The sequence below is a fragment of the Takifugu rubripes genome, chromosome 2, assembly GCF_901000725.2.
Source record: "Takifugu rubripes chromosome 2, fTakRub1.2, whole genome shotgun sequence".
Taxonomy (NCBI): Eukaryota; Metazoa; Chordata; class Actinopteri; order Tetraodontiformes; family Tetraodontidae; genus Takifugu; species Takifugu rubripes.
Genome location: NC_042286.1, coordinates 10,291,458 through 10,302,948, shown reverse-complemented (window position 1 = coordinate 10,302,948; position 11,491 = coordinate 10,291,458). Strand labels below are relative to the sequence as shown.

At 50.3% G+C, this 11,491-nt stretch overlaps 2 protein-coding genes across 3 annotated transcripts in view; one reads left to right on the top strand and one right to left on the bottom strand.

The window, feature by feature from the left end:
• Positions 1–223: 223 nt before the first annotated feature.
• Positions 224–2,760, top strand: grem1b (gremlin 1b). The gene is made up of 2 exons (XM_003962596.3): positions 224–1,249; positions 1,657–2,760. The coding sequence occupies exon 2, from the start codon at positions 1,658–1,660 to the stop codon at positions 2,204–2,206; it is 549 nt and encodes a 182-aa protein (XP_003962645.1). The 5' UTR covers positions 224–1,249; position 1,657; the 3' UTR covers positions 2,207–2,760.
• A 125-nt stretch (positions 2,761–2,885) lies between these two features.
• Positions 2,886–11,491, bottom strand: part of LOC101080106 (formin-1-like) — a 33,784-nt gene continuing 25,178 nt past the window's right edge. For both annotated transcript variants that reach the window (XM_011619247.2, XM_029826738.1), the window contains 5 exons: positions 11,207–11,299; positions 8,728–8,779; positions 5,675–5,824; positions 4,626–4,707; positions 2,886–4,543 (listed from right to left, as the gene is read on the bottom strand). In XM_011619247.2, the coding sequence (XP_011617549.2) occupies positions 4,499–4,543; positions 4,626–4,707; positions 5,675–5,824; positions 8,728–8,779; positions 11,207–11,299 (422 nt within the window). In that variant the 3' untranslated portion in view covers positions 2,886–4,498. The remainder of the gene's footprint in view (positions 4,544–4,625; positions 4,708–5,674; positions 5,825–8,727; positions 8,780–11,206; positions 11,300–11,491) is intronic.

Genomic DNA, 11,491 nt, shown 5'->3' with positions numbered 1-11,491 from the left:
TTGTATATGTCCCTCAAATGTCCAATGAAACATTCACAATGTGACCCTTTAAAAAAACAAAAACAAATAAAAAACCAAAACGGAATATGAAGATTTCTTTTCGGCCTTTTCCCCCGGATGGGTAACTAGCGCTGCCACAAGGGGGAGCCATCGAGCCGCGAGAGAACAACAGACCTGCTGCCAACATTTCCATCACAATCTGATGTCTGCCACATCTCCATCACCAGTTTGACTGTTGCCTAAATGCAATCAGAAGAGTTTGACTTCAGCCTCGGTGAAAAATGACCGTAAACATTTTAGACGGCTCGGAATGAACGCTGGCACCAACTGAGGTCATTTGCCTGTTCTGACACAAAGAGCACTCCCCCGCTATAACCACCAGTTGGAATTACCCTGTAGCTTTACATGTGCATTTTCAGTAAAGCCTTAGAAGAAAGGTCAAAGGTCACCGCTTCACCACAGTCCAGTGGAGATTCTTGCTCGCCGTCTTCAAGGTTTTCATCCGCGCCCTGGCTGAGGCTTCATGTTTACAGATGTGTGAAACTTCAAATTACCCATCAGGAATATCTACTGATGCCTCTTCTCTCTCAGCTCTCTCCGTTTGTAACACTTGGGTGGAGTTCATAATAAGCAGTCATAAAAAAAAAAAGATGTCTGGATCTGCAGCAGCGTTTAAAACTGCAGATTTCTTCAACAATCATTTCCAGAAACAGACAATCAGTTAAGGCTGATTATCACAGAGCTTTGATTCAACAGGCAACACATGTGCCAAACGTGTCCCTAATATTTGGCTGAATTTACATAAACGTATCTTCTAAGCCTCAGATAGCGCCATATCGCAGGAATAACTGACTTTTTCCATGCGCGCATGAATCTCGGGCCCTGTCCGTTCCCAGCCCCTCTCTTCTTCTCTTCCTCCTCCTCCTCCTCAGCCTGCCCACGCCGTTCCTCTGCTGTCTCTTTCCTTGAAGTGGGTTCAGGGAAGTGTTGAGGGGGCGGATAGTTTTGATTTTTCTCCGCGTTGTGCTCGGCCAATAATGTGGAGGGAGCTGTTTTGCGCATCTCAGCTGGCAGACATTTAAAAGGGAGACAGTCCGGCGCTTGAGCAATTTGTATTAAACTCTCTGGCCCCTGTCTATGGAGCTGTTAGTCCCCCACCTCTCATCAGTCCCGCCAGCGCACAGTCGACAGCAGTAGGTGTCGTGAAGGAGCGTGAAGATCACATTTGGAGCACTTGCGGCGCACACAGGTGAGTGGATTTGATAACAGCGGCGCGCTTCTGCTTTTACTTTTAAACCCTTATTTACGTTTTTGGTTTTGATTTAATGCTGTTATTTTATTTCTGTGGCCACGCGTGTTTGGAGGGATGTTTTTTTTAATCAGACAGAAAGCGCTTTCGCTTTGGATGCGTCTTTTTTGGCTTCGCGATGAAGTTACTGGCAGTTTGATTAAATTCGGAATAGTATGCACCGTACTAAGTTTCTTGGTGGATTTGCACAGGTCTGCACCACACAGCACTGTCGTTGCACGCCGTTTTGTAAAAAGAGATAGAAAACAATCTCTAACTCTCCGTTTTACGCAGCGTAAAACCTATGACGCCTGCACGTCCAGCCTTGGAAACATTATCTTTACATTATCTTTCTTCTTCTCTCCAAGGATGGCTAACTCGACGCGTATCTTCTGCAGTATGGTTTTCATCATCGGGCTCCTGTTCTCTCCCGTGGACTGTAAACGAAACCGAGGCTCGCAGGGCGCCATTCCTCATCCCGACAAGAACAACCCAAACGAATCGGAGCAGCACCCGCAGCCGGGGCGGGCGGGTCCCGCTCCCCGGCAAAGGCACGGCTCAACCTCCCCGGCCGACGAAGTGCTGGAGTCCAGCCAGGAGGCTCTTCATGTGACGGAGCGCCAGTATCTGAAACGGGATTGGTGCAAGACGCAGCCCCTCAAGCAGACCATCCACGAGGAGGGCTGCGTCAGCCGCACCATCATCAACCGCTTCTGCTACGGACAGTGCAACTCCTTCTACATCCCCAGACACATCCGCAGAGAGGAGGGCGCTTTCCAGTCCTGCTCGTTCTGCAAGCCGAAGCGTTTTACCACCATGACGTTTACTTTGAACTGTCCGGATCAACAGCCCCCCACCAAGAAGAAGCGCATCCAGCGCGTCAAACAGTGCCGCTGTATATCCATAGACCTGGACTAAGAGAAGCGCCACACACGGGTTCAAAATCCTCCTTTTTTGAATGTTTGAATGACCCTGCAAACTACGACTCTCTTCTCAACACGACGTGTGATCCAACACGGACATGCAACAGACCAGCACCACTGCGCGGGGAGGCTGACTCGGAATGGGCACGTTTTTACGCACGGCTTCCGCGCTTTAAGGGGACTGCATAACCACGGTTTTATATAGCCACTGTTGACGTGGGACCGGGAGACACTCCTGGCCGTCTTTATATTTTGCCTGCATATGTTGTCTGTTGAACTGGATGTTTCCACTGTGTGGAATTTGATGGATGCGTACAGATATCTGTGAAAGGGCGAGAGCGCAAGAACCCGTTATTTTATTTTGTTAGTATTTTTGGTTTTTAAGTTCGGTGACTACTCATCTAGAGACATTCTTTGTTAGTGACAACGGAGGGTGTACAACGGTGGTCTTGGTAAATAGCTGTAAAATGTAAAGCCGTCCTTGTAACCAGTCGGATTAATACGTTGATTAAATTATCCACGGATGATTTAAATAAATGAATGTTGGAATATCGTGCATGTGTTCCGTTACATCCAGAGCAGAGGAGGAAGGCTCTCCGCCACAAACAGCAGTCCCTTCCCCCGTTGGGAACTGGAAGCACCAACTATCCTAATAATTTAGGTAATTGGTCTTAAATGAGTTGGGAGATTTTTCGCAGTCGTTTGTTTTTAACTGCCGGAATTTAGCATCACAAACACGACACGCTGCATGGAAATAAGTCTGATTCAGCTGCTGATTTATGGACGTTACCACAAACTAACAAAGAACTCGAGATGAAGAAACTCACAGCTCAGAAATGTGCACCTCATTAAATTTCACCATCTGGATTCCCTGATATGAGATATTCCTCCTGCCGGCCATCATCACTTGATTTCAGGCATCTGATGATTCCACTCTGACTCAGTTTATTGACCAGCTGATCAACATTTCACTGTATAATCGTGGCCTCCTCTCCGACATAAATAAATAAATAAAATCATATTAAAGACTCGGACATTCTGATCCAGTTTGTTTGGCATCCGGTAGTTTATTCTTACAATTGAAAACAATTCCAGGTAACACAAATGATCGCAGGCTACAGCAGGTCCTTCTTCAGCGGCGTTCCATTTTCCCCCGAAATATCTACGTCGATATGAATTCGACGGCACGCGTGAGAGAGTTTGGAGGTTTTATTCGTTTAAGGTGCGACTCTGAGGATGGAGGTCATGAGGTACCTGGGGGGCACTTTTAAACCAAACAACAAGCAGGACGTCTCCAAAACGGCAAAGAAAAGACAAACATCTCCGAAAAAATACTAAAACAACACAAGGAAAGTTCTGAAAGCAGATCTGAGACCCCGGTGCTGATAACAGAGACAAGACACAACAGGAACAACACAATTCCTCTTAAATAAATACACTTTCCTTCCCCCTTAAGGGTCACACCTTTAATAAAACATGAATCATTCACTTCCTATATTAAAAACAAAACCAAACAGCCTTTAAGTGAACACGTCTTATCCACGTGGGAACCACGCGCTTGCATAGCAGAAGTAGGTGCAAAAGAAAGTGTGAGACACCTGAAACGGGTGCAGCTAGTAGCGAGCTCTATGAGACGGGGGGGGGGGGGGGCTTCCGCGAGCAGTAAAGTGCTGAAAGTGCTCTGGCCACAGTGTGGTGCACAGCGACACGTTCAGAGCCAATGTCACGTGTTCTTCAACTGTCTCGTGACTCTTAAGTTCAAAACAGGAGGTCAGCCTGGCGCCGTGCTACATACGGATTCATGCGCGAACACCCTCTGGATCTCGCGTGCTCCCGGCCGGCTCGACAACATATTTACAAGACTCTGGCTGAAGGGAACAACGTTCCTCTCAGAGGGAATTCTCAGCGGGGTCTGTCCTGAAGCTTTGACGGCGCGCTATTATTCTTCTGTCGGATCAAAAAGAATCGCTTTCTCGGCTCTCGGAGGCCCAGACTGATTTGTTGGCGGGCTCTGTTGTGAGTCCCGCTGACCCCTCGCGACCTTTCACAAGCCGGGCACTCAGAGGTCACGCCGCGCTGGACGAACGAGATCGACCTTTGGCCTTTGAGACGCTCGTCATGTCGGCTGTGTCGGCCGTGCCTCTGGTTCTGGGGGTGGAGGAGCGTATGTGTGTGGGGGGGGTAAAACAGCGGGGTTCGATAGAGGGGACTGTCCGGAAGGGTTGCTGTCGCTGAGGCAGGTTGCGAGTTTTCCTTCACCACGTACGCCCTCCGCTGGGTGGTCTGCTCAGCTGGAGGAGACGCCAGTTTCCTTCAGTCGCAGCCTCTCTTTCTGTGGGCGAAAACACCACAAGAGACTCAGCAGCTGGAAGTTCACCAGCCGGAGATGTCAACCTCTGGTGGGCCGAGCTCACCAGACTGTTGGCGTTGATCTTCTTGGTCTCCACTCTTTTATCCGCCGTGATCTTCTTGATGTTCTCTTGAGCTTCCTTCAACCTGCGACCAAACAAACCCCCCAAAAGATGACATCTCCCGATCAAACGAGTGAAATCCCGAAAAGCCTAAAGCAATAAAAAGCTGGAGTCGATGTGACCTTGTAAAGCTGATTGTGCAGCGTCTGCCTGGGTCAGACGTGAGTGCACACACGCGCACAGGCACGCACGCACGCACACACACACACACACACACACACACACACACACACACACAGTGGAAAGGAAAGACAGAAGGTTGATGAGATAATGAGGCCACCTTTAAAGAGCACTTGGCTTTTATGAGCGTGCAGACAGTATTTAAAAACAAGATAATTGAACATAAGCACAATCAGCTGTGAGTAATGCGAGACAAACCGACCGAGTAAACAATGAGGAGGCAGCGTGGGTTCACTTCAGCGGCGTGGACGCTAAACGTTAGCAGCGTCGACCGTATGTCACGTCAGCACATCCAGCGTCGTTACGCCGTTTATCAGCTCTCCTATAACACGATGCCTTTAACGGCCACCGTCTGCCTGCTAGTAAAGCCAAGCAGCCGCCATGAGGGTCTGCTGTCCCCTCAGTGGAATGCCGCCTTGGGTCAGAGGAGCCGCCATAAATTCAAGGGCCCAGGCCTGCGGGCAGAAGGCCGAGGTCACTCTCGCTGGCCCCCGTTTGCACGGCCTCGCGCTGTGACTGTATTCAGATTCTCAACGTCAATATTGTACAAACAGAGCTACTTTAATGCTGCGGGAGGAATATTGGGAGCCCTATAAAACAATAAATGAGGGAAAAATGCTGCCTGATATGAGGGCTGTGCATAGGATAATGTCTATTATTGTTTAATGCATCAGTCTTAATGGCCTCAGTGGCTGTGCGATATTATCCTCATTAAAAGTAATGAAGGGGTCTCTACTTTTTCAAGGTGGACAACATTACCCAGAATCCCGCTGTTCCTGACAGCGGCAGACCTTCGACAGAGTCCGACTCACCTCTCCTTTGAGATGTTCTTGCTTTGTCGGACCCAGGCGTTCTTGAAGTCGCTGGAAAACTCGTACCAGAGCATGAAAACGTAACCGGGGGCCACTTCTTTGTCTCCGGACTTCGGCTTCACCCCGAAGTAGCTCACCATGTCCTGGAAACTGGGCAGAGGAACAAAAAGCGTTGACGCCTCTGAGTGGCACAGACACATAATGGCAAATAAAACCCGCAGCCGTTCGAGATTTGGTGATCAGATTAATACTATTTCCTGTTTTCTGTGCTTCATTCCTCTCTTTTGAAACATTTAAATGCTTTGACATCTGACACGCCACGCTCAACTCTACTGTCGCTGTCTGCAGCGGTTCCAGGAGCGGCCGCTTCCATCCATGATGTGAGAAAGCTAGTGTGTCCACCCCGCTGGGCCACGGGGGAGAGCCAGTAGCGCCAGCTCCATTATCGCATTGACCTCTGCAGCCTGAGGAGGAAAACACTGCCGGAGGAGCTGGAGACAGGGAGCGCAGGCTGCTGCTCCTCCAGACACAGCAACACGCACGCGCACGTGCGCACCACAGCGACACGTCTGCATTGTGGGAATAGTTGGTCACAGATCCGGGAAGAATCTCCAACTCCTGCTTGCTGAGAGCCGCAGTTTTACTTCTACTCCACCGTGTAACCGAAGCCAAAGTCTCCCGGCAGCTCAGGCGCGTCCCGAGGAGCAGCCTGCTGTTTCAGATTGTCTCTCTAACCCAAACATGAAAGCCATTTTCTACCCTGCCTGTCAAGCGCATGATTCAAGGGATGCTCCGAGTCTGTCCTCGCTGACACCCAAACAGGCCCTGACCTCCAGATGCTAGGTGGCTTTTTGCATCGCTAATCCAAGACAGAGTCAAATATGCTTTCCAGACGCTCCGCAAAGAAAACGCCGGAGCGATTTCCATCCTCTGAGGTTGCATCACTTTGCTTGGATGCTATAAAAAGTGATGTATGCTGCAAGAGGATTCCGGGACATTTCCAACCGTCCGTCCCGGGTAGCTTTGCTGCAGCTGGCCGGGTCTTTGCATGACAAACAGGGTCTCTCCAGCACGCCTTCTCCCCTGACCCTGGGTCATCGTGTCAAAGCAGGCACAAATCAAGCCTCCCTCCCGTACCAAACAAGCAGATACACACGACTTCACTCGAAACAGATGCAAAAACACTCGCACATGCGAGCATACCTAAACAAAATCAAGCAGACCTTCGTCTGAGCACAACAATTACACAAACACACACAAGTCTGCAATCCGCAATGCCACCGCAGATAGCGGGGTTTACGGCAGCAGCCAGGATTCCTGTAAAGAGGAACCGTTACCAAAGCGGCAGCCCCACAGTCAATCAGGGGAGGATCGCAAAGGTTCGGAGCGAGAAGGATCGCAGAGGTACGAGGGATTCATCAGAGGAGCGCCGCTCGCCTCGTACGGTATCTGAGTAGAGTCGCACACCTACTGGCAGCTTCAGACGGGGCGGCTGCAGACGAGCCGGCCAAACGAAACAGAGCACGCTGTGGAAGAGGGAACCCTAACGAGACGGAACGGATGACAGGGGCAGAAAAACCTCAGAGGAACCCAGACGTGAAAGCAGACAAATTGGGACTGCATGTCGGAGAACAAGGCATGCCCCCCCCCACCGCCACACACACACACACACACACACACACACATCTTCAGATGTCACTCTAGCGAGAGGACACCTGTTATCATGTCACATTATGATTATTCACATTCCATTAACCGTATTTAAAAACATTGGGAAATGATTAGTGCAGCCAGCTCCAGACAGCTGATCAAACACAGCCACTAGTGAAGAGGACTTCTGCTAATTGGGATGAACGATTTCCTGCTTTAGCAGACAAAATAATCAAGAAAATTTAATAACAACAACAACAACCACAGAAGTCATGACCCTATCGTGTTTGATGTCAGTTTTCGGTCTCACGGACACAATTTGGCTTTGACCCTCCTCCCCCTCCTCCTCCTCCTCCTCCTCCTCTTGAGGCCTTCGGTAGCCATGAGGATGTGATGGTTTCTTTATTAACACTGAAGCACAATCCTGCTGCTGGTATGTGTGTGTGTGTGTGTGTGTGAGGATCCCTCCCCTCACTCGGTGCAGATGTGAAAGCCCACCCAGGGCCCGGCGAGCCCGCTGACGCCCGTATCCATCAACAGCGTGTCACTTTTACGAGGTGGCTCTGTGGGAACCTGAGAAAGAGCCCCCCCCCACCTAGCGCCAGTCGGCCAGCCCCCACCTCAGATGAAATTAGAGGAAAACTTCATTAAAGCCAAAGGTGCGGGGGCCCTTTGGTGCGAGTTCCACGCCTCCGTTCCAGTGGTGGCAGGAGTCCCTCACAGGACCAATGAGGAGAAGAGATTCAAGCATTCGCTGAGTTCTAGTTTGTCCAAAGCAAATCAACCCCCTAATTGTTTATAGTTTCCATTTTCCTGCCCACTTTCTCCTTTATGTGCTTCGGTGATTTACTTTGGAAGTGGGGGGGGGGGTGTTGCGATATAAAGCAAACAGTCCTGCTCGCTGTCCAAACAAGGCGAAAATAATCTTTTTGCTTTGTTTGTCTGCCCCACCATCTTTTTCCAATATGAAATGTTCCAGATATGATTTCAGCTCGGCGGCTGCCAGCGGGCCTCGCGCGCATAAATCAGATGCCTCTCGCTAAACTCTCGGGAGCCTTCTGCGAAAAAAGGGGCAGATAAGAATGATAGCAGCAGCAGGGGAGGGAGCAGGGGCACGGCTGCGTGCAGGCAGGCTGCTGTTGCTGCTGGCACCCCTCGCTGGACAAATCACACTTTGGCACAGGTGTATAAATACAGAAAATATTGCCTCCATAATCACAGTAAATAAATCACAACTGGCACCGAAAACTATACAAACTGTTAAATATCAGCCGGGTTGTCATTTAAAAAAAAAAAGGTTTCCCAGCGACAAACCAGCGCTGAAGGATGAAATCCAGAGAAGAGAAGCTGCTTTTCTCTCCAAGGACTGATTAAAAAGCTTATCCGTCACCGTGGTTTCCTACCTTTTCTGGGCGGCGTTGAGGCGATCCTCTTCGGCCGAGTGTTCTGTCTGTGCTGTAAAAGACAAACAAAAGAAAAAAGGGAATGATGATTAATCACAGATTACCGTACTTGTCTGTAACAGCAGTTGCTAATAAACCGTCCTGGGCACAGGGGGCGCTGTTGCCATCAGCCAGAGACTGTCAGTAGTGGAAGAGAAGAAGAAAACCTCAGGGTGGAGATCTCATTCACGGAGAGTGTGCGGTCCAAGTCCGGCACGTTGCAAAGCACCGCGAGCTGCACCGCGATGACGCGGCGAGCGCCCGCATGATGCAGGCGGCGGTGCGTTCGCTGACATGTTCAGATCTGAAGCAGAGGTGCGGGTTTGAGAGCTTTGGGAACTGGAGGCTCCTGTGGACTCCTGCCATGTAAAAGTGTCTAAATGCAAGGCAGATGTGTGCGGCAGGCCGGGCCGAGGTGCAAGAATTTATCTAGGGCCAAAGAGTGCCTGTGATCTCAGATTTATTGCATTTTCCAGATTCATCCCTTTTACAATGATGGGGGACCTTTCCTACTTGAAGATTTAAGAGCGGGAAGTTTCCCAAAAAATTGTTCAAAGGCAGGTTTGGGGGGTCTTCTGGGAGAGGGGTGAGCCTTAGCCTCCGTCCAGCCATCCCTTTCACTTTTACATTCTTTATGCTTGTAAGGGGGCGGAGCCAGGCCTAATGAAAAGAGGTTGCAGCCACGTCTGGGATGGAAAGTGAGGCCGTGACCAATGGCGTTGGTCTCAGCGGGGGTCAGGCTGGCGCCTGAGGTACCCCTCCGGTGCGGCGACTGTGCAAAGGTGGCACTGGAGCCGAGAGGCCGGGGGAGAGAGAGAGAGAGGGAGAGCGGCTCAAAGGGAGAGGATGTGTGATGTTTCTCTTCCTCGACTCCCCGCGTAAACATGAAACCAGTAGTCGCTAACTAGAAAGTTATGAGATGTGCATGCTGAGAGAGGGACAATAAATTAGGGCTTTAAAACTCTGACACACTTTTCCAAGCCGCCGCGAGATAACAAAGACACGGAGAGCGGTGAATGCTGAGGAACGGCCGCCTTCGCCCGAACGCGCGTCTTCATCAAAACCAGCCGCTCGGGGTATATTCTGCCCGTTCTACGTCATCCTTCTGTCACCTGACAGAATGGAATTTTCGAGTTATTGGGGTCTGACTCACTCACAACAAAGGAAAACGCCGGGATGCGAGGATGCACGCACTTCCCAGAGATCCATCCGGATTTGTTTTCAATTAGCCGCGGCTCGCGCACAAAGGAGAAAACTATGGCCGTCAGAATCCCCCAGAGGTTTCAAAGGGATCCAGTTAACAAGGGAAACAACAAGAGTGTTGGGAGGTGGGGGTTGTAGATGCTGGAACAATCACAGATCGCACTTCCATACGAAGGAGTTGGGGAGAGAGATAAAACACGCCGGCGTGAAGGCTTTATTTTTTAAAAATAGCTCGCTGGAACGAGCCAATGTGTGTTTTAACGGCGCAGTGATTCATCCCGACGTGGTTGGAGCAGACTGAGGTGAATAAGAGGAGCTGGAAGGTCGAGCCGAGCTTCCTCCTTCGTCTAATCCTCACGAGCGCTTTCTGATGGTGACGTCACCAGCTGTTCCCCGAACGCGCCCTGTCGTCACTTAACAAGGCCGAAGATTTCATAAGGTCAACGCAAACGAGCGAAAACGTGGATCCAGCTTTCAGAGGAACCTCCGAATATGCGAAATCAGGTGTGGAACACGTGCATCATAATGTCGCTCGTTCACAGACCGGAGGAGACATTAATGGCCTCTGGCGCTCTCTGTATATGAGCTTTGCCTTCTGAAGTCATGGAATAATCACTAACGATGATTATAAAGCGCCCCTGCCAAAACACAGCTAACGTGGCTCGAGGAATCCTGTTTATGAAAGAGAGGTTTACAAGTATTCAGCTGGAAAGCTCAGCCCCGAAACTCCACTCATTAAGGCACATCTCCCCTAAAACGGATGGCAGAAATATGAGCGCTCAAGCTAATATTAAAGAAATCCTATGGGAAAAAAGACGGGACGGGATTATCTTGGGCCTTCTGTGAGGGCGACGGTTGTGGGCGGATGACGAGGCCGCCTGTGCTACTGTCATGGTGGTCGCCGGGCCTGATCCGCTGAGGTCGGGCCACGTTTACGAGCCCGCGGCCAGAGACGTCCCGCCAGCTTTATGGAGGCCGAGAGCACACGGGAGCTGTGTAAGAGGCAACGTGATCCCTTCTACAGGCCTGTAGACCGCTGTCTTCCTGCTGTCCTACAGTGTGCCGAGACGCCCTCTCCCACCACACACACACACACACACACACACACACACACACACACACACACACACACACACACACACACAGGCAGAGCGAGTACCGACCGACTGACAGAAAGCGCTGACGTTCTCATTTCAGGTGGGAGTTTTCTCCAAAAACCTCACTGTGGCTGACTCACCAGTAGAGATAAAGCTCTCCATCTTGTCCTTGAAGGGCTGCAGGTTTTCCTCCGAGGAGTTGGCGCACACCTTCTGCACATCTTTCTCACACGCTGGAAGAGAGGAGAGGAGAGGAGAGCAGACTGATGGAAACGATGGCGCTGAGGCGAGAAGGACTAAATCGCAGTTTTGTTAGGGTCTCTCTGCGGATGATGAACGTGATTTTGTACTATAAAATAAACCAAACCAGGTGTATTTATCGGCCTACAATCTGCAGACATCCCTCTGAACTAGATAAAAAGGTT